Source organism: Sinohyriopsis cumingii, chromosome 4 (genome assembly GCF_028554795.1).
Source record: "Sinohyriopsis cumingii isolate HCF-2022 chromosome 4, ASM2855479v2, whole genome shotgun sequence".
NCBI lineage: Eukaryota > Metazoa > Mollusca > Bivalvia > Unionida > Unionidae > Sinohyriopsis > Sinohyriopsis cumingii.
Window position 1 is genome coordinate 15,613,783 of NC_142964.1, and position 24,429 is coordinate 15,638,211.

Here is a 24,429-nt window from a genome sequence, read left to right on the forward strand (position 1 = left end):
TTACTGAATTTATTCTAATTTTGACCACTAGCCCTTTCAAGGTTTGAGAACTATTGCCATGCAGAAAACTTGAACTGAAAACTTATCCATGATTTTAAAAAGGACCTTGATTTATCTTTTCGGGTTAGAGGAATGGTGGTGTTGCATGGAGCTGAAGGACAATACACACCAAATCAAATGTTCAAGGAGGGATGCAATCCCTGTAGTTGGATCTGGGACTTTTAGTCAGGTTGTGTGAAGATGATTCTTAATAAATATATGGTTCAAGTATGAAAGGAATCCTTCAGAAGGTTGGGGACTTATGACCATTCTGAAATAATTTAAGCAAACCTTTAACCAATATTGACAGACAACCTGATTGATGTAGCCTTCAGATTATACATAAGCAGGAATAAAGAAAAACTTTCTTCTATTTGGCAATATAACAACATATCTGGATTCTGTGGATTCTTCTGTGAAGATTTTAAACTGCCATGTAATCTTCATTAAGAATCAATTAACCTAGCTTATTCACAGTCAATCAAAAACCCTCACAGAACAAGAGTCCCTCAATGGGACTTGTGTTCAACGGGGCAAAAAGAATTTGCAGGAACTGAAGATATGACCATCACATCCTTTTAACTGTCGAGTTTTAAAACCATCTCTCATGTTCTTCATCAATAATAAGATTATCCAAAAAGCTTATGTGGTGGACATAATGGATGTCTGATTGGCATCATTTTCATTTTGGACTAAGTATACATTAAAGGTCTTTTGGTGAAAACCCCATGACATTGTCATCTTCTATTCACAGGGCGTAGTGACAGCAAGATTTTCAAGACAGGTGTTATGGTAGCATTAATGGATGTACAACTGGCACCATCTTCATTTACGGCCAACTAGACATTGTAAGAAGTATATCAATGAAAACCCCATGTTGATATAACCATCCATTTGGGAGGAATAAAGGTAACAATATTTTCAAGTTAGCCACCTTGGATTTTTTGGTCACCAAACAACTTCTAATGTCAAGGATTAGTCATTTTCATTCAGGACCAACTAGATACCATAAGAACTCTTCTGATGAAAACCCCATGTCAAAATGACTTTCCATTTTTGAGAGGCAAAAGAAAGAGTGTCTGAATAGCCATATACTGAACATCAGCATCTATGTGATTTAGGATCAACAAAATATTACAAGTCTTTTAGTGAAAACTCGATGCTGATATGACAATTCATTTCGAATTAGTGATATAAAGATTTTCAAGCTGGCACTTGCACATCAGATCAGCGCCATTTTCACTGAGTACCAACTAGACAGACATCATAATTCTTTTTGTGAAAAGTCCAGGTGAATATGACCATTCATTCACATAAACAAGCAATAACAAGATTTTCAAGATGTCTGATGCAGCAGTGATATTAGGGGTCAGATCAGCACCACTTTCACTGAGAGAAAACTGGACATTTAAGTCTTTCAGTGAAAACCTCACACTGATATGACCATCCACTTGGGAGTAATAACAAGATGATTTTCAAGATGGCCACCATGTGGCAGTCATATTGGCACCATTATTACTTAAGACCAAGTAAACCTCATAAGAGGTCTTTTAGTGAAAACCCCATGTTGATATGACCAGCCATTCAAAAGGAGTGGCGATAAGATTTCAAAATGGCCACTGTGATATACTGGATATCCAAACAACATCCTTTTCATTCAGGACCAACCAGACCCAGGGATAAATGTGTGTGTAATGCTTCCTGGCAATCTTCCAAGTAGTCTGGGAAGAGTTATGAAAACATATTTGTGCTAACAGATGGATGGACGACACATGAAAAGGCCATCACATTATCTCTACTGGTTATAGACCAGTAGAGCTAAAAATGAATCTCTTCAGTGTATAAAAAAAAAGCAAATAATTATACTTAGAAACAATAATGTTAAAATCTGCAGCTACAATGATAGTTTCATACACTAAACACACAAATTTAGCAATCAGAGTTTCTAATGCAGCCATTATATACAAACAACTGTATCTTATAGGCCTGACATTTACTTTCCAGATATTTACTTGAATGTGTGTGAATGCTGTTAAGAATGTGTGATCATTAAAATGTAAAACTAACACTATATGGTGACTAGTTATAAGTGAACTAATAAATACAGATATAGTCAGTTGATATTAGGCTGGCTGCATCTACACTTATCATGCAAATGAAAGAAAAGTTTTATTCAAGTTCAATAATAACAATAACAGTCATTGTTTCCAACTCAAGAAGGACAGTCTCTACCTACAGATCATCCACAAAGCATTATAGAAAATGACCCAGACATCTACAAAATCCCAAGGAAAAGTCTTTTACGTGTTGAGAAACTCACAGATAATAGTTTGGACCTACCATATGTACTGGCTTATAAGTCGAGACAAATTACAAACAACAAAAAAGATCCTTATCTGCTGTATCTTAATGTGTCTGCAGATCAGGGTCTATGTTGCTTGTTCTACTGATTACTCCTAAAAAACTGCACAGACCCAGATCTACTGGTGCATTATGTGATGGCAGTTCTGGGTCTGTGCAATTTGCAGTTGGATTCATCTTATAAGCGAGTACACATGGTACACTACATAGAATGAACTTGAACATGTGCGGAAAATCATAGAAAATATCTTCAACATTGTTATGACATTGGAGATAAAATCTTGGACATCTGTAAATTAACAAACAGAAACAATCTTGGAAATGTGAGGAATACCACTGAGAAAGAAAAAAAAAAACATAAGACTTGTTCAGAATGTGTGTAGAAAAGTCCTGTACATGTAGAAATTCAAAAGTCAGCAAAATGATCCAGACATGTACAGAACTTGTTTCACAGTATTAATTCCGATGGCCCATGCAATGCAAAAACTAATTAATTCAGCACTGATATTCCCCATTCTATTATCACAATGTTTATGCAATATGACTTCTGTCATCAGTAAGAATACTAAGTCAATCTGATGCTATAAGTACAAAATCATTCTCCTGTTTAGGATGTGGCAAGTCTTGAAATGTAAAAAGCAATGTGCCATATTTTCAGCTCAGAAAATCTTTGCTATTAACAATAACAACAAATACCTGAATGTTTTTCTATGCTATATTTAAATAATCATTCCATCTGATTGCACTGTTTCTGTGTTGCAAATATGTAATTTTCCCACTTAATTACAATGTTTGTCGCACTCTTCTAATATACATTTTCAAAACTAGTTATTGGTTATTAATGAAATTGTTCATGATGGTTCATACAGGCATGGAGTGCTTTTTGTCAAGAATTTCAGAGACGTTATTAAAGACTTTCAAAAGTTTTCTGTGAATAATCTGCTTAAGGACATTAAACCTCCACATTTTACTACAAGTACTGGTCAAGTACAACCTGATCAACCAAATTTCCCAATTTTTGTTCATTCATTTCTGCCCAATATAAAAAATTATTAATTAAAGTAAAGATGTCTTTTATTAACTTTTATTGTCTGAATTTATGTGAATAAATTCAACATATTTTGGCAAAAAGGCAAGAGTTTTTCAACAAAATCAAGGACTTTTCAAGGATAAAAACAACCTTTTTAAACTGAATAGGTTTACAAGACAAAACAAATTTAATCATTTTCCAAGGTTCTACAAACCACTGCGTATGTATCACAAAACATTGTTAAATATATCTCACAATATTGAAGAAAACAAACATACACATAATTAGCACAAACAAACAAACAAACTTCTTTGTTGCAGTTACTAAAACAAAAAGTACCTACATCACATATTATTCTAATACCCGTGTTTCATAAGCTTTTGCCTAACTTTCCTTCCTTAGCTCAGGATCCAACATATCTGGTATCCAGAGTTCAGAGGCTACCAGAATGCAAGGGCCTGGGCAACCATATTTAGATAACTCGGTGAACTACTGGCTAGCATATGTTAATTTGGATTACTCTGTCAACTACTATATGATAAAACTTCATTGTATGATAAACATAATAACAAAGTATTTTCAGATGACAGCATAATTTATTAATGGCTCATAACAAATTAAAAAGAAAAGTCTAATAGATTAGTTTCAAAAATTTACTGGGCTACCAAAGTTCCTTCCCAGGCAGAGGACTACCATCTAAATTTGAAATATGTTGGTCACAGATGGGCTTAAAAGTACCATAAGCTGATCCGTTTAAATGAACCATAAAACAGTGATTAAATTCCTTTAAAAGAATCACATTATTTCTTTAATGCATTTCTGACTTTTACAAAAGTTCCAATCCATTACGTTTCCTTGTATAATTTTATTTTTGACCATGGCCAACTACCCTGGACAACAACAAAAAAAACATTTCTATTAACCAAACTTTCAAGTCACTTAAGCTAGCAGCAATCACTCAGTAAATCACAAAGAGCTCTGCTCACTGTGATTACCAGAGCAGGGCCTTAAGCACAGAAACTTGAGTTGGGAAACCAAAATCAGGAGAATTGGCGACCAGGAAAAATAACTACTCCAAACGATAATGTGGAATGCTGTAAACTGAACTCATTCAAGGTTTCATCAATATATAAGTGCATACAAATCTCAGTTGAAATCCAACATATCCTTTGTAAAGTTCTGCTGCAGAAACTAAATAAGTACAATCAGGGGACATAACCCTTCTACATGATAATAAAGAACACTAAAAAATAAGTTGTACAACAAATCTTAGTATTAGTATAAAGCTGCATCCAAAAGTTGGTTGAAATCCAACAATCACTGGTTAATTAATGCTGCAAAAACTAAACTGGAGAGGATGGACAATCAGGTGACATAACTCTGAAAATGTCTATGTTAGAAATGAAACTCATCCCATGTCATCAGTATAAAGCACACTTACCAAGTCTGGATGAAGAATAATAAAGCTTGCTAAAATTATGCTCCAGAAGGCAAAATGTCAAGAGGATCAGCAATCATGGGGCATAACATTTGTAAAGGACATTGTGGGACACTTGATAACAAACTTGTTCCATATCTCATCAATACAGACTGGCATGCCAAAATTTAGTTAAGTTAGCGGTTTCTGGGAAAGTTGAGCTGTGGAAACAAAATTACGGGAATAGGCAATCAGTGGCCAGAACTCCCCTAATTGATGACAGAAGGCTGCAAATCCAACTGCAGTGGTCCCATTAAGATGAAGCTAATACCAACTTCTGTTAAAATCCAATGATTCCCAGCAAAATTAACCTGAACCAAATTTGTTGATGGACAGAAAGAGAGCCAGATGTATAAGCTTATTATATAGTTCTGTGATTATTTTCATCAAAGAGGCCCTAACTAACCCAATTTTATGTACAGAAGAGAAGAACATGTCCCAATTTTGAGAGGTCAATCCATGCATCTTCATTCAGGACAGCAGGTCAATAATAGAATGGTTACACCTTACATCATATGACTTCATGGAACTTTTCAGCCAAGCTGCACCACATAAGAAAAATTCTTACAGATAAAAATTTCTCCAAACCGTGTATGGAAAACACAAATTTAATATTCTATACCTCAATTGTGTGTTGATCAAATTAAAAAAAAAAAATTAAAAAAATTAGCAAACTGTTACATAATCTTGAAACACAAAGATAACAATATTAATGCTGCTTTCTTTACTTAAAACTTTCTCTCAAGAAGGATGTCTGTGCACTACATCAAGTACAAGCCTGTTTAACAGGCTCAATAATGATCTAGCATGTTTTCCTATAGGCTACTGTGCTTTCCCAAATGAAGGTAATCTTGGGGACAAAGTCATAATAATAACAACTTCAAATATATGAAACTGAAATATGTGAGCAAAGGTTCTTAAGTTACATCTAGCAATAATGGTAAACATTCACAGACATCTGAAGAAACATATTGTTGATTGAACTGTAAGAAGCATTATATCCAGAAGCACTCCATTTTGATTTTTTCTCCAAAAAAATCAGATACAATTAAATTTATCCCCATCTGGATCATAACAGTGTTTCAACACATATTTTCTAAGGTTTAAATAGATAAAAGTATTAACTGTTCACATGATGCCCCCACCCTCACCATGCCAATTTGGTGCAATTCAGATGAGGGACAGAATTAAAATTTTGATAGGAAATAAAATGAAGAAACCGGAATTACGTTTTATCAGTATTAACGTCAATGACAAATTGGGTTTAACCTCATTAAATCCTTCGAAAGTCAGTGTTGGGAAAGAAAATAATGTCACATGGGCTGTATTGAGAGTTACAGTGGTGATTATATACCTCTCCAAAGAAGAGCAGTGGGTGAGGGAAGCACACAAAATATGTTCACTACATGTGTCAATAGAATTTTGACAACACTGGCATGGTGAACGACTTCTGATCATTTGATAACCAAATTCATATAAAATGTTATGATGAAAATAGACTGACAATTATATTTAATGCATTACAACCACCTTCGCAAGAGTTCAGCATCTTATGTACATTATGTTTTTCCATACTGTTCATACCTGAGAACCTATCAGCAGGCTTTTATCAACCCTAGTTCTTATTTTAAAAAAAAATTAACAAAACCATATGAAAGCAATTTGTTTTAAAATGCAAATTATCTAACTGACTAGACTGTACCCTGTTTTGCACTTGCATCAACTATCTAACATCATTGGTAAAATACATTTGTAAAATAATACAGCTTGACCAACCTGGCTACAGTATGACTCTTTATTAACATTGTTCTTGTATACTAAGTGACCATTTCATTCAGGAAGAAGGTATGAGCATATGCATATTGTGTGTGAATGAGAAAATTTCTACATGCCTTGCACACAAGCTGCCTGCACAGAAATACCTACTTTTAGAGTGGACCAGGCCCATATGAGAATTCCACTGTAAAGTTAAACTGCTATTATCATTCAGCCCATGGAATACTAAGTTACAACAACACATTATTTATAAATCAGTCACATGCTCTTGATAATTAGGATTGCACGTTCAATAACAATATTATCACATTTTTCTTTTCTTTGATGTTCTCAAAGAATTCAGACTTTTGATATGAAATAGCATAATATATTCCATGACATTAAATTAACAGCATGATGAAAACAGGAGATCTACAAACACACAATCATAGCTGCCAATCCAAGAACAGATCTGTAACTATCACAGATGGAAAACATTGCAGACTTTTGATTATATAATACCAGTATATATCAGTAACTATTTGCTTTTGTATAATAAAATGTTAAAGATCATCTTAAACCTTGTAAAGGCAATTTTTTGTGACTGTAGAGCAAATAAATACAACACCATGAAGACAACATACAGGGCAAAAAAGGCTACAGTACAAAGAATGTTCATGTTACCACACATTTACAACAATAATAAAGTTGACCAATAATAAAAATACATCAGATGAAACATGGCAGCTACAGCCTATTTACCAAGCACAGTTTCAACTCAATATTTACATTTATATAATCTGCTTACTAGATCTTATGTTCAGTCCTTTCTATTCAACAATTAACATCAAATAGCTGCCCCCAACTTTGATTATACTTTACTTCTCTGAATCAACATCTCTCTGTCAATGCAATTAAAAAATTTAACTGAAACTTTGTGTTAAATATAATGTAGTACATAATGATTTCAGTCCCTTAGTCCAACAAGATATGGTCAGCAATTTGAGCAATCCTTTAAGAGCTTAAATATAATAGTGTCATATGGTAATACCATTATGCTACAATGTACTATACAATAATCCCATCTTGCTCTACTAATAATTCAATAATATATAATGCTACACAACAATTAATATGCATCTTGGATGCTTTGTAGAACTGAAAATATTGTTCATCAATTTGAAATGGTACTCAAACCAGAGGCGTTTTGCAACCACGTGCCACATTTCTTCCTGTAAAATCTAGATTCATTCATCTGAACAAGGTACATTTTCAGTCTGGTTTTATCCTGACCTTTACATTAATGTAATGTAAACAAGATCTGACATAATGTTTATTTCCATGAATGTGAATGGAATGTTGTGCTTGACTATGGAACACACTGATATTAAATTGTTTCTTAAATGTCAATACTGATCATTAAGTAAGAGACAGATTGTTTATGGCAGCCAATGAGGTAAAATTTGGGAACTGAATCTCAAGCTGCCAATAAAACAGTTTTACCTTGCATGGAATTCTATGTTTATCTCTACATCCTTTGTTTCATAATAGCTCTATGCCTCTAAAAATAAAATTTTCATTTAGGACAAAATATCTTCTGTGATATCACATTTTTCTTTTCATTACAAGGATGCAAGTATCACAGGTCGTTATCTAAGTAGTGAGAACATTAAGTATAACTGACTATTCAACATCTTTAGATACAAAAGTTGGCAATAAAATCACATGTGTTGTTTATACAGCAACAATAATGATGTTCCTGACAAAAATGATCATGATATACCTTTTATCTGCTAGGCCAGGCCAGGCTAGGAATAACAATGTACAAAATAAATCCAACAATGAATGCAGGGCAAAGAAAGTTAATATCCCCATTAAGAGGGATAGTTTTAAATGCCATTTAAAGTTTAATAATGCTGAAGATTGCATTCATTTTAAGTACTGTAATTCAAGAAATGCTAATGTAAACATGGCTGACAAACTGCAAATCTATAACCAACACATGAACAACAATATGTAACACTGTCTTTTAGCATGGCCTCCAAAGATTTACAGGTTTTTTTTACCAATTTTCCTTTATTAGAAGGTGACCTATTTGTTTCATTTAAGATGTAAAAACAAACAAAAAACCAAAATAGTTCCAATACTGATAAAAAGTCTCACTGACTGCAAATGAAGATTTAAACCAAGTAATAACAGTTAAGATATTGTGCTAAACTCGTCAGCTATTCCAAACAAATATTTCATAACAGTCCCATTAAAATGAAAAACTGTTTCATCAGAAAAATTATGACTTATTTCAGAAGGGGTGAGAGAATTCATTGTTATGAATTAAGATGGGAAGAAATCTAATCTCCGTTCAGTCAAATTGAAAAGGGAAGAAATAATCTTTTTGACCTATAATTTTGGCCTCTTGAAATGTCTTACCTGGACAAAGTAAATAAAAATTTTGTAAACTGAGAAATATTTTCACATGTAAGATATAAAATCTCAAAATCAGACTTTCTGGCAATATAAACATTTCTTCACGACCTAATGTATTAAGTTTTGTCTTTATCACCAAAAAAAGGTATATACCTCAAACACAAAAATCCCTTGCAGAAATAGCCTGGTGAGTTGGAGTGAATCTAATTTGTCATAGAAGCTTAGCAGAACAAATTTTCACAAGATAAATAAAAGCAACAAAGACTTAAGGATAATAAAAGATGGAGATTAACGTTTTTAAAAATCAAAGGTAATTATAAGCTGACTTCAGGTGTGCACTGTACCTGTTCATGATAAAACTATTGTCACCTTCCATCTCGTTTGAAATTTTCAAACATGCAGACCGATAAATTGTTAGAATGTGAAAGGCACTTTTTGCTAACCTAATTACTAAAGAAACAGTTAACAGAACATCACAGAAAAAAACGACAATTTTACATAAAATCAGCTCTTAAGTAAACTGTAGCACAAAATATTCTGCAGATAAATGGACAAGATTTGAATAAAGTGTAAACATGTTTAAAAAATGAATTTCGATTAAACTCTTCCCAGGAAAATAAAACTCCAGATGATAACTAGTTTCTAATGCAAACAATGGCTCCTGAATTTGTTAACTGAATTCTCACTATCTGCTGCATTAGATATTATCATACTTTTATAAAGCTCTTCAGTACCACAAATATATATATATATATATATATATATATATATATATATATATATATATATATATATATATATATATAATGTAATTGGCATTATTAATTTAAAATTGTCATTCCATCTAGTGTTATTTAAAAAAAAAACACTGAAAGAATGTAGACACACATATCAAATAATCTGTAAAACTGATGGTAATATCAAACAAGATATTGGCAAGAGAAAGAAAAATAGTTGCATATGCTTAGCTTGACAAACAAAATGACAATATGTTACTCGACAAAAATACTTTCTAACATGATCTGAATCAAATTGTTCACAGGCAAACTTAAAAGATACTCCAGTAGACACTTTTAAACAACTATACTAAATCTGTTTAAGGTTTTTTCTTAGAGAAAATTGTTTACAATTAAAAAGGGCAAATTTATTGAAAATTTCAAATCACATCGGAATGTACATTAACATAAATTAAAACCAAGGAACATTATTCAATCAAGCTGAAAAGTCACAAAAAACCTACCCATGAAAAACTATTTACAAAAAAACTGAAGCATTGTACAATTTATATCATGTAAAAAGATAACATTATTCTGCTGACAAGAAAAGAAGTCTGATGGAATTGTGTTTAAATAAATATCAGTCTGATGGAATTGTATTTAAATAAATAACAGTCTAATCGACTTGTGTTTAAATAAATAACAGTCTCGACTTATGTTTAAATAAATAACAATGATGTTCAATAAAGATGGTTCCACTCCAGGTTATATTTTGGGGATTTCTTGGCAATCAATGTACAAGTACATGCAAACCATAGTTATACATTTAAATGGAGGCTTATCTCACCAATGAACCTTCTAGTAAAACAAGTAAGGCTGTGAATATAATCTACTTGTATGCTGTACAAGATGGAGGTATAATATTGCTGTCAATGCAAACACGATAAGAAAAGCAAGTTTTGGTTTTCTAGTATATCCTCTTCAAGCTTAAAAATCTATATTCCAAATCTGGACATGTTGGTCAACTTAGAAAACTATACTGAGATCACATTTCCATAATAAATACACAGACCGACATGATCACCATTGTATTAAATATCATTATGATGATATTAGCATCTCTATTAATGTCAATCAACAAAGCTAAAGACAAATCCTTGCATCTGTGTTTCTGCTGACCCTGACTTTCATCCTCCAGGGATATATGTATATAAATAATAAAACAAAAATAATTCTTGTATGAGCTTTACTCCCTGGTCTTGTTTTCCTTCCATTAGAGATATGACGATGGAATATAATATGTTGTTGAACATTATTCACGTTATTCACATTTCCATGCCTGATCCAAGTGAAGGATTTTCATGTAAGCTGTCTCGGCATCTGCTTGGTCATCGTACACTGCCCTCGGGGTCTGATTGTCAGGAAGAGGCTGCCAGGACCAACCCAGGCTGGAGGAAACCTGATAAGAAGGCAAAATGAAACTTAATTTCTTACTTGGAATAGTGTCAGTTAGCCAGCTGAGTTATACTAGGTCTACATGTATCTGACCTTATTCCAAGTAACTCTGTCCAAATTTTATGGGAGTGGCACCATGCATCTACTGTAACATAAGTATCTACATTGCATGACTGATGGATCTGTTTCCTGTGTAAATGGTGAACCTGCCAAACAAGGTACATGTACTACTCACCGTCCCTTTAATTTATTTTCTTTTGTTGTGGGGTCACGGAAGGTTTTATCATACAAATGCTTCGTACTGCATATCTCCTATCATATTTTATGTTTACTCTTTATGTTATGATTCAAAGGTTGCAGAAAAACGAATTAAATATAAATGTGTTGTTGTTGGGGGTTGAGGGTTTAACACATTTTTCAGCACATGATAAGCTATGCATGACAGACAGTTTAAATGGTAGAGGAAGAACCTGGAAAAACCCTGGGAAGAACCATCGACCCACAAGAAGCTACTGGGAAGCTTTCTCACATAACCATGTTGGCTGAGCCCGAGACTTATAGTTAAACAAATGCAAAGAAATTTGTCAACTAAATCTGACTTAGTGATATGAAAAGGAATGAGCTCGAAGCTATTTATGTAGTCATCAAAATGATGTGACTTTGTACCTTTTCTTTAAAGTGTATCTCCTTTAATAACCACAAATGACTAAATTATTTACAGGTAGCAGATTGAGGACTAATTACTGGATAAAGCTATCTTAAATAAAACTTAAAATATTGGAATAAAAATTGTGCAAACGTGAAGATGTACTCATGGTGGCAACTTAAAACCTCAATTCAATAAAATTTTTCTAAATTACTGTACCTCGAAAAGACAGTACTACTAGATATTAAAATATAAATAACGTCCAAATGTTTGCGGATAGTCATAAAACTATTTCTGCACAAGGCCATATGACCCATGTGTAACACAACATTGACAACACGCATCTCATGAAAATAGAATAATGAAATACAGACTGAAGCCTGATTATACTAAAAGCCATCATTAAGCACACATACCATGTCAGCAAGTTCCGGCTTCACATATCTCTCTACGAGCATTGCATTCTCCCCATCAGTTTCATACACAGTGGACACACAGCTGTATGGAATGTTGAAAGTTTTCAGGTTCTGGCCTCTCAGTCTGGCTATGGCTACCACATCATCGTCTAAAACCTCATAACCTGAAATATACAGATTTTACATCTCTGCAGATCAACAATTAAAGGCCTTCAAGTGACAAGAATCCCCCCTGCTTCAATGACATCAAAAACAGATGAAACTGATTCTCCAGATCTGCACTTTTTTTTATCCCTGCTCATTTTACAGAAAAGGTGGGGATTACTGGCTATATGATTTGTTAGTGACGTAAGGAATGATACAGAGTCAATAGGAAACTTAGTGGTGGATTGAGGCACTTACCTTGGCCAAACCAGGTGAGTTTTCTTCTATTTTTCCCATCCATGATTTAAGTATTTTAACAGCCTTATTTACACAAAATGTCTTCTTTGCTTTATGAATCCAACTCTGATGATGTACTGCATACACATGCATTATGTCATGCAGTGAATAGGCTACATTCAAGTCCAACTGGCAGCTAATGCTTTCCCTGAACTGAAATAGATTAGTATCAACCCAACAAACAATCAGAACTGCAAGTTGCCCATTCACTGCTAAACATATTCAAGATGCCCAGGTATAGTTCATTTGGCTAATTTATAGATGTAAGCATGTGAATGTAGCATCTAAATGTACAGCAGATATTGCTCATAAGAAAAGTCCCTACAAGGACTGATGTTCTACTGGCTAAGAATCTTTTCCGGGAATTCAAGAAACTTTTCTTCCTTTTAACTACAGCGCTGAAACCATATTTGATATTCTTCAGAGATAACAAGATTTTACAAATAACTGCTGTGGTGGACATATTGGATGTCAGCTTAGCACCACTTTCTTATGAGGCCAACAAGGCATCATATGGTCTTCTGGTGGAAACCATGTTATGACTTTTCATTTTGGAGGTCCAACAGTAACAAGATTTTCAAGATGGATGCCATGTTGACTATATTCATTATTAAACTTGCACCATTTCTACTTAGTACCGACTAGACATCAAGAAGTATTTCTGTCAAAGCACATTGTGGATATGACACAGCAACTAAGAGAGGCAGTGATAACAAGATTTTCAAGACAGGCATTGTGGCAGTTAAATTAGAAGCTGAATCAACACCATATTCATTTAAGACTAACTGATATCGTAAGAAATCTTTCAGTGTAAACCCCATGCTGATATATAGTTTTTTTGGGGGAGGGGGTAAAACTAATTTTATTTATGCAATACTTGCTTGCCACTATTGCACAGCTGTTCCATTATTATCCAGAAAACTCATCATCCATTTAATGTCAATACGTCCTCCCACAGGGTGAAGAAAAGTTAGTATAAAACCCATGCACACCATTCTGTATGTCATATCCTCATGCGCAGAAGTTAAAATACCTGTTCATGCGACAATTACAAAAGACATCTGAGTAGGGGTGGGAGGAGGGCATTCAGCAATGGCAGCAGGTAAGTATTGCATAATTAAAATTAATTAAAATTAGTTATACACCCAAAAAATCTATATTAATACCTGCAATTATGTATCCTACTGCTACTGCATAGCTGAATTTGTCAGTCGTGTAGACTCATACTCTTGTCAAACTGATGAAAGAGAGAAAATGAAAAACACTAACCACAGTGGCAGAGGTCCAAAGTTGATATCTCTCTGCGATACATGTTACCATATCCTTGGGACCCAGGAAAAAAAAGATAGTATGGGAATGCCAAAAACTGCCTTCATGAATCCTCCAAGGAGGAATGATTAATGTGGGCCCATGAGGCAGCAATGCCTCAAAACTCATAGGGTTTAGTTTGTAAGGAGAGGTCTCGATCAGTGAGAGACTGAGATGCTCTTATGATTGTCATGGCAATCCACCTGGAGATAGTGACAGCCAAAACGTCTACAAAGCCATTATGAGGGAGGAAGAGACATTTTCTACCCTTTCATTTTAACGAAAAAAATTGTTGGCGAAGAAGGAAAGGCATGAATCACACTTCTAAGCCTTGCAGAAGCTAGAGCAAGCAGAACACATTTTTGAGCAAGGTCCTGAAAAGAAGCTTTGCTCAGTGTTCATAAGGGGCTTTAGTTAATGACCATAAAACACAAGTAAGATTCCATCTGGGCACAGGGGAGCAGAAGACATGTCTCTAGAGCTCAAAATTCTTAAGTTTGGCCAGGTGTGAATCTGAACGGATTTCCGTGCCAAAAGATAATTTAAGTGTGTTAGAGATGGCAGCTCTGGAGCCCTTGAAAACTGATACTGAATGTCTTCTGCTCTCAAAAAATAACAATAGAAGTTAAAGAGGGATGGATAAGATAAACGTGTTTCCTACTGCACCATTCGCAGAAGAATCTCCAACTGGCATCATAGACCTAGGATGCAGAAACTCTCCTGACCTGAATGATACAACTGACTACTCAGCCCATAAACTTGTTCTGGCAGAGAGATCGCTTGAGATGTTCAGGTGTAAAGGTGGAGAATGTGTGGGCTGTTGTGGAGAAGGGATCACCGGTGTTGCGACACCATGAAGTAGAGACCTGGGTTGATTGATCAAGAGGTCTAGGAGATCACTGAACCATGACTGCTGGGACCACAGAGGGGAAATGAGGATGATCTAAGAAGCAGAATTTCTGAATTTCGCAGAACTTGTGATAGCAGTTGAAACAGTGGGAAGGCATAGCTACTGCCAATGCCCTTTGGTCTGGGACCTTTATTAATAACTATTCTGGCAAATACCATTTTACGACACCAATTTCAAATGACCCAAGATTTCCCAAAATTTGTCTCTGGTTTGTCTCAACCCAATCATTTCGTCCACTTAACCCTTCAACGACATTTCTCACCCATGAAACAGAAATCTAGCTGTTTTGCTAACCTAACTTTTCTTATCTCAGTCTAGTTATCTCAGTAAAGGTGTCCACATGCTCAGAACTACTTTTAAAAAAGAAACCCTTGTTGTCTTTTGCTGTGCCTGATGTAGTTGGTCTAAAATCAAACAACAATAAACATACAACAAAAACATAGTAACTTAAGGTCAATCCGTCTATGAGAACACACCATACAAAAACATTTCGAGAGAGACAAAGACACATGCATACCATGTCAAGCTTTTTGGAATTATGCCAGTTCGTTCTACACAGCATGGTCAATTGTATCCTATATGCAGGCCTAGCTCAGTACATTTTCAAATCATCGTCATTAAATGTAGCTAAAGCTACCTACCTAGTTTTAAATACTTCATGTGAAACAAATTATATACTGTTAGCTACATTTAATGATGCTGACCTGAAAATTAACTGTGCTACAGATAGGATAAAATTCTCAATACTGCATGAAATGGACTATGGCAGAAAACACTTATCCATGCACATAGCCTATAGACCTAGACACTTCAAAGCCTCCCATGTCTCTTAACAACTACGGAAAACTTAGTAACAGCCAGAAATGTGTTATGTCAAAAATGCTATATTTCTAATTTTGTTAAGCATATCCATTGTGCCACAGTTTAATCAAAAATATATCTACAATATTTAATGACAAATAATACACTTACCAGCCAGAAGGGATCATTTATCCGTCAACACATTAATCCATAAGTGGATTTCACTGTAGCATTTGCCATATTTCTAAGACATAAAAATAAATTTTCAAAGAATCCTTGAACTGGAAAGTTTAGCACATGGTTTATCCGCTAGGGTCCATATTTGTCACAAACAGTTTCACCTCCTCTAAAGAAAAGGAGAATTATATAGGATAGTGACACAGATCACTAATTACCCATGAATAAACCAAGCATGGACACTCATGCTACATGTAACTTTTTGTTATGATAATGGTCTATACACTACAACAGATATGTGGGCCCAGTATTGTTTCATTATTTACAATATAATTTTCTAAATAAGAACTGATGAAAATGAAACATTTTCTTGGAATTTTTTTAAAACTGTTTATTGTTCATTTCACTGAACATCCATATATTAAATATAATACCTCAATACTATGAAACGTTTTATGTTATTTCTTTTTACTCACGCATAAAAACTGTACTTAGGATGACATGGTCACACCAGTCTTCATTAACATATTTTTTATTAATGCACCGAATGTAAACATTTGCACGTGAACTATATTGCACAAGTGAGAAGTTCTTTTATTACTTTAAAGGAAATTACTGGGTGAGAAAAAGAATCTACGTTGGGTTTTGGACCGAGACAAGGAAATCCCAGTCGCAGCAAGCCTCGTGGGGAGACAAATAATGTAATCCCATGGCTGGGATTTCCTTGTCTCGGTCCAAAACCCAACGCAGATTCTATATATCTGTTGGACCGTTATCCCAGTGGGTCCCAAGTATAATCCACTCATGCTTCAAAACAAGAGAGGTTAAATACCACAAGCTACCAAATTTATTGCGAGGCTAGCAGATTGGTCAATCTTAATGTTTATGTGTCAGGTATGATTCTTCCCTCATCAAAGGACAACAAGGAAGTACTTCCACCTCTCCTCTGTTGTTGTCAAGTTCTTCAGTCACAACTGTAGTAACTGCAAACTCTGGGGGTGTTTCTCTTTCATGATAACACTTGACATGGTAGTTTCTCTTTGTCTTCTTCCAGATACAGTATTTCTGTCCACCCTTTTCTCCATTACAACAAATGGTTTCCTCAAAGAAACTTGGAGCCTGTTGTGCTCTAATGGCAACAGCAGAACATTTTGTCACCCACATCAAACTGTTGTTCCTTCATCATTCTATTGTAATACTTGCCTTAATGTCTTGAAGATTCTTCTACGCCAAGTTACAAACTTCCTCCAGCTTGTTGCAGAGGTCAACAACATACTGATATGTTGTACATACTTCCTCGGATGCCTGTTCATCTGCCCATAACTTTTTAATACAGCCATGGGTCCCCTTACTGTCCTCCCATAAACTAATTCAACAAGTGAAAATCCTAAATGAACCTGTGGTACTTAACGATACAGGAAAACTAAAGTGGTGAAAAGTATCCCTGAGTCAACCTTCACAAAGCTTTCGCAGAGCTTGCTTCATTGTCCCATTAAAACACTCTACCAGACCATTGCACTGCAGGTGATGCATGGGTGGTAGTCAAGTGTCTAATGGACAGTAAGCATCTCTTCAGGAACCTCTCTCAACCAAGCTTTTAACAAGGCCTCAGCCACCATAACCGAGTCAATGATTTTTTACTGCAACAGCCTCCAGGTATCAGGTGGTGAAATCAACTATCGTTAACACAAATAAATTTCAACCACATGATGCAGGCTTATTGGACCTCTCAAATCCACTGCCACCCTCAAGAAAAGCTCATCCATCATTGGGGTGGTTCTGAGTGGCACTGGGAAATGGGAGGTCTTGGGTGCCATCCACTTACACTTGTCACATGACAAACAAAACCTATGCACATCCCCATACACACCTGACCAATAGAACTCCCTCACTAGCCTATCTCTGGTTTTCACCACACCCATGTATCCAAGTAGATCTTCAAGTGCCAGCCCAAGCACTTCTGCTCGCTTAGTTCTTGGCTCGCTAACCTGCTTAAATGTAACTGACACTTTCCTGGCATAAACCACAAGATACTCTTTAAACACAAACTCCACTTTGCCAGCTGGCAATTCCTATGGACCCATCTTTTTCAAAACTGTGTACCTTGTAGAGAGACATTTCTTTATTAAAATTCACCAAAGCGAAGTCATGGCTCTCAGCAGCTCAACCCTGACTTTAGCTTCAAAGACCTCACTTCAACAGATCCCACATGCATAGAAATACAGGTCAGAGAGTTAGGCTATAGCTAGGATCATGTCTTGAGACAACCTTGACAAACATGCTTCTCCAATTTGCCCTTTCGCATATGGTGCGTGCGGGTCAATATTCCAGACTGGGAGCAAATCTTTATTCCTGTAAGCAAACTGGAAATCCACCAAAAATTATCACCTGTGCAATCTCTAGGCTTCACAAGTTTAGTATAAACCTAGCACGGATAACTACAGTGGTATCATACAGCACGGCTGCCATCTCACCATTTACTGTAATGACCATTGTGTTTGTCAACTCTACAATTTTCCACTTCTTAACAGCATGCTGAGTTACTGCAGTAATTGTTTTTGGACGGTACTTTACACAATGGCCTGGCATGTTGCAGCTGCAGCATAGGAGATCTCCTTTACGTCTCAGGGTTTCCTTATCTGCCCCCTGGGTCTTCCCTGTCCCATGAAGATGATCATGAATGGGATTACTGGCCTATGGCCTCCCACCATTCTGACCATTCCATCTTTAGGGTGCCCCCTCCATGGCTTTCCAAGGCTTGCCAATGCTGGGTCAGTCCCTGCCACCCTCGATGGTTGAACACATTTGTGCACTCTCATGCTGCTCAGCCATCAGGCTGATATTGTACAAGGTCATGAACTCGTACTCCGTTTGGAGCATGATTAAATCTTTCCAATTTGTACTTAAAAGTACCATTTCAACATTTCTTCATTTATACCCTCATATGTTAATTCTGTACCCGACTTTTGGATCCACTTATCGAAATGTACACATGCATGATATTGTGCATGCATTTCAGTAGTTCTTTCTGATGACTCTTAAGAGTTTTCGGAAACTTCCAGCTGACAGCTCAAAGTGCCACAGCAGCACTTCAGGGCTAGTTGTCATTTATATCATTTGGGGTCATATTATGGTAGATGTCTTTCAAGACTCCCTGCATGAATTCTGAGACATTGATAGCCCATTGGTCTTTGGGTATCTGATGAACCAGTGCCAGCTTTGCAAACTGCATCAAAAAGTTGTCAATGATTATTCCTTGTCATTGAAGGAACATGGTCATCTGTATTGGTCGTCCATCTTCAGATTGCCTACAGCAGAGTCCTGAATGTTCATTCAGCTCTAAATCCCTCCTAGAATCAGCTTTGATCCTCAGCTTCTCCACTGCAACATTCGTTCATGTTCTCTTACTGGCTTTTTCCTTTTCTCTTTCCCTTTCTTCTCCACTACTTATTGTTTTCTTTCTTCCTCTTGCTCTGATGCTTGTTGTGCTTTGTGTTCTCTAACACTTTGCTCCACATATTCAGCTAACTGGACCCCTGATAACCTAATTTGTCCTTACCAATTGACTAAAATTCCCTGACTAACTGTCTGTCTGATGCCATCCTGGTCTACTTGTATGGTGCCACAAGAACTAAGTTCTCTACTCACTCTTGTCTTACTGTCCTTACCTGGTCTACTTGTATGGTGCCTTAAGAACTAAGTTCTCTACTCACTCTTGTCTTACTGTCCTTACCTGGTCTACTTGTATGGTGCCATAAGAACTAAGTTCTCTACTCACTCTTGTCTTACTGTCCTTACCTGGTCTACTTGTATGGTGCCACAAGAACTAAGTTCTCTACTCACTCTTGTCTTACTGTCCTTACCTGGTCTACTTGTATGGTGCCATAAGAACTAAGTTCTCTACTCACTCTTGTCTTACTGTCCTTACCTGGTCTACTTGTATGGTGCCATAAGAACTAAGTTCTCTACTCAATCTTGTCTTACTGTCCTTACCTGGTCTACTTGTATGGTGCCACAAGAACTAAGTTCTCTACTCACTCGTCTTACTGTCCTTACCTGGTCTACTTGTATGGTGCCACAAGAACTAAGTTCTCTACTCACTCTTGTGTTACTGTCCTTACCTTGTCTACTTGTATGGTGCCACAAGAACTAAGTTCTCTACTCACTCTTGTCTTACTGTCCTTACCTGGTCTACTTGTATGGTGCCATAAGAACTAAGTTCTCTACTCACTCTTGTCTTACTGTCCTTACCTGGTCTACTTGTATGGTGCCACAAGAACTAAGTTCTCTACTCACTCGTCTTACTGTCCTTACCTGGTCTACTTGTATGGTGCCACAAGAACTAAGTTCTCTACTCACTCTTGTGTTACTGTCCTTACCTTGTCTACTTGTATGGTGCCTTAAGAACAAAGTTCTCTACTCACTCTTGTCTTACTGTCCTTACCTACTCTGGTACAGACCTATGGACTCACTTAAACCAGACTCCCTTGCACAAACAATAAATGGACAGTACAAACCTAAACCAGACTCCCTTGCACAAACAATAAATGGACAGTACAAGCCTAAATTTTTCCCCAAATTTCACTTACACACCAAACAAGGTGTGACTACTACTAAAGGATAACCCTTGTTACAAGAGAACACTAAGGTAATTTCCCCCTGAATTTCACAAATTCAGAAGACGACCTTTTCTCCCTAACATACAGACAACAGCAAAGAGGCAAATCTGAATCCAGAGATGTCTGCTGCCAACCAGGGAAATTTGGGACAAAAGAGTAAAAAAAATTTTTAGACACTTAATGCAGCAAATAAACATTTCACGTGGAGGCCAGAAGAATGAAAAAATCATTAAAAAACATTACAAACAGGTCTATATGCAGTTATATAACCCTATTTACAGTTCTTTTAATTGTTCTCTTAACTTCAACTGGCTCTTTTCAACTTTACCAAAAGATCCTTTTCCAAAACTGTTTCCACATAACAAAAGCCTGATCCAGTTTACCATACCGCATGGCTCCATTCTCAGTTCTCAATTTTTTGGATGGATTTTCATATCTTTAAAACACGAAAGATGTTTTTTTTTTTAAATGATGAATTTGATTAAATTTAATTCCATAGAGCCTTGAGGATGAGCTTAAAATCACTGTCTGCCAATTTAAAGTCAAATCATATAAAAAATGTTTACAGAAATACTGCCAATTATAGTTTGCAAGTAAACATCAATGTTGCATAAGTCTAATTTGAAAAAAAAGAACAAAATAACAACATATTAAATCACGAAGAAAACACAATCAAGTGAAATGATGCATTCCAAATAATGGCACAAAACTAATCATTTGAATTAACAGAAAAGCCTGGGAAGGAATGAAACAAACTGTTCTTATTATAATGGCATGTTATATGCAGGAAACGTCTTTTGTTGCAAATTAATACAAAGACAGGAAAGAACCGAAAACACTCTAGTTTTATGACAGAAACTAATATGTTACAATTTACTGAAAATGAACTGAAAGGACTGAAAATAATCACATATGGCTTCAACTTCTGCCAAAAAAGTTATTCTGGTTTAATTTTTTTTACACAAAAGTTCTGATTTTTGTATATGGCAGCTTGATTCACGAACAGGTTTGGCAACTTGGGATATCATGCCCAATTCAGGACGATTGGCATCTCTGCTCTCATACATAATTTTTCTTGGATACAAGTCTTAAGTTAGAAATTGAATTACTTTTAGTTCATTTATGTACCAACTTTACTGCTTAACTGTTTTATATATGAATAGTTAAGGTAATGTTTTATCAGCAAGAAAGAAATTGAGACGAACAAAATGGTATGAAAACATGTGTACATTTATTTGCTCATGTACATGTTACAAGGGTTGTTTCAAACATGTTTACACAATTTTTTCAACTGCCATTTTATACTAAACTTTCATAAATAAATAATTGTTTATGGGTAACTGACTATGCATCTGCACCAGTTTGCAATTACAATACAGTAATACCTTGAACATTCGCGAGGTTAGGTTCCAGAACCAGTCGCGGATCAGGAGGAATCGCGAATGTTTGGTACGAGTCACTACAAATGCTAATAAATTCTTATTTCTAGGGTTTAAACCCTAAATATGACCCAAATCATGCTCCCAAAGCACTTTAATTTCATTTAAAAGTTAGCTTAATACATTACCCTTGAAAAGAGAAATAAATGGTTGACGTAAAAATAGAGTACAGTATCGCCTAAAGGGTATTTGCCACACTAGCGCATTTACAGTACGGTACATGTATACTAATATTACCCCTATACTAATTCATTGGCTGCCATTTTCTTTTGCACTCACAGTAAGGTAAAACCAAGTAACAAATGGGACTGTAAACTTAATGACTGACGTTTTCTTTGTCATTGTCAGGAAGGTAAACTAGGTAAACTTCATATGTCACAGAAGTCATATAACGAAGGTACAATTCAATAAAATAAAGAAAACATGTACGTAGAGGGTACCAATGAAAATTTTGCGAATCCGTGAATTCGCGAATCCAGAAACGCGAATGCACGAGGTATTACTGTACTGTAATCTTGTACTCCTACAAGTTACAATTCATTGCAATGTACATGTATAATAACTTCAACAGTGCTCTTAAGCCATGTGGCCAAAATACACTGCACATGAATATGACAACTTGTGTTAATAAATACATACTATTTGGGAAGTTTCTACTTGAAAATAAAATACTGCTTAAAACCAGTGTTAAATGCAGATATGCATACTGAGAAATATAGAGCGTAATTCAAATAAGAGAATGAAAACACATACATACACTAATGGTTCACAAAGAAGTTAATTTTGTCTGATCTATTTGCATAACTGAGATGTGAATTGCTTTAACACAGGAATTGGTGTAATAACCTTTGAGCAGTGTTGTGGGGCTATACAGCTATTTATTGATCAGCCATACATGTGCAAGTGTCTGACCTTAAGTTTGCGATATTGATTAATAGTTCACATTGCAGGATCCTTTAAAATTGTCATTAAGTGACAGCAGACTAAGCTACTGATCAAATAGTAATCTAGGAGAAATGCATTAATTTACTTGATCATCTTAATTGTCTATAGGATGAGATAAGCATGTGTATGTAGACAAATATACAGCATTCTTTGTACTGGATGCAAGGTTATGACCTGAAACCAATTAGCATTAAGTATCTGCCACAAAATATTAAAACTGGATTCTGAGGTACACCAGTGTAATGTATATTCAGTTCATGGTGTGAGAAAAACGATCAAACAATTAGGCAGTATTTGTTTTAAAAGGAAAAAGCTTCTACAATTGATACGAGTGAAGGATTGCAAGAGTAGTCAACCAGTATAAAAGACTAGAATACCAAGAAGGTCCATTAAAGGTGACGACACATGAGTAGGCCAGAGGGAACAAGAGTATTCATATGTTAGTCAAACACACCTGACAAGCCATGTTGATTCTTGCGAGTAACCAGTGACCAGTAAGCAGGTTATGAAAACAAAGATTGAAACACTCAATTTCATGATGAAATTTGTTATTTATCTATGTAAAATGGAACTGCTAATCCCATTAAAGGATGTGTGTGTGTGTGTGATTCGGACTTTTAACACATCTTTTAAAAAAAAATCAGTCATATTGCAATGTCTGCAGCATGGCAGTATAAAGTGATGTCTAGCACTAGGACATGATGTCCCACACTTGTAGCATAATGTCACACACAGTCATATTATCCTGACACCAGGCTGAAAAGCCTTAACACTAACCTCTTAAAGCTGAGCACCTAGCAAGGCAGCTGTTAGTACCATTTTATGAGTGTTTGGTATGACTCAGCCAGGATTTGAACATATGACCTCCCACATCCAAGGCAGGCACTCTAACCACTAGGCGACTGGAGCAGTCAAAGTGCATAATAGAACTTTGTGTTATTTTCTGGTAGAAGTGCTTGTATGGTAAGTCTTGTACACTTTTATTTTATTCTTTTATCTAAATAATTAATTAAATTGATATTTTATGTATAAAGGGGGCTCATTTGTTCTGTTCTATTTGCTTAGATCTCCATTCATTCCGTCCATTAATTTCATATTTTAATATTCACTTGATGCACCCTATAACACCATGGTCAATCGTCTTTTAGACATCGATAACAACCATAAAAAATAACCCACCACAGCTTGCAATCTGACAAATTGCCAGAGGCTAACACAGACCTGCCAACCCTGATGAGACCGTCTCAGCAAGGCAGTTGATTTTTCCCGGTAAGTTTCATCAGTTTTCAGCAATGGTAAACATAATGTTCAACTGAAAAGTTTGTAAAGTACACGTAGACCTTATTTACCGCTACTACTGTTGCACAAACTTCAGTTCCAAACCCTACGCAACTCAATGGTTTGTTGCTATCTCTCAACTTGACGTAATTCTTGAAATTTTGTTCCCATTTCACATGATGACAACATTCA

General features: G+C 35.6%; 1 protein-coding gene across 1 annotated transcript in view; it reads right to left on the minus strand.

Annotated features, from left to right (window-relative positions):
- Nucleotides 1-9,925: 9,925 nt before the first annotated feature.
- The window catches only part of LOC149800663 (F-box only protein 33-like), a 33,248-nt gene continuing 18,744 nt past the window's right edge, over nt 9,926-24,429 (minus strand). The window contains exons 3-4 of the mRNA XM_089954701.1: nt 12,320-12,483; nt 9,926-11,261 (exon numbers count right to left, since the gene is read on the minus strand). Of these exons, the coding sequence (XP_089810827.1) occupies nt 11,124-11,261; nt 12,320-12,483 (302 nt within the window). The 3' untranslated portion in view covers nt 9,926-11,123. The remainder of the gene's footprint in view (nt 11,262-12,319; nt 12,484-24,429) is intronic.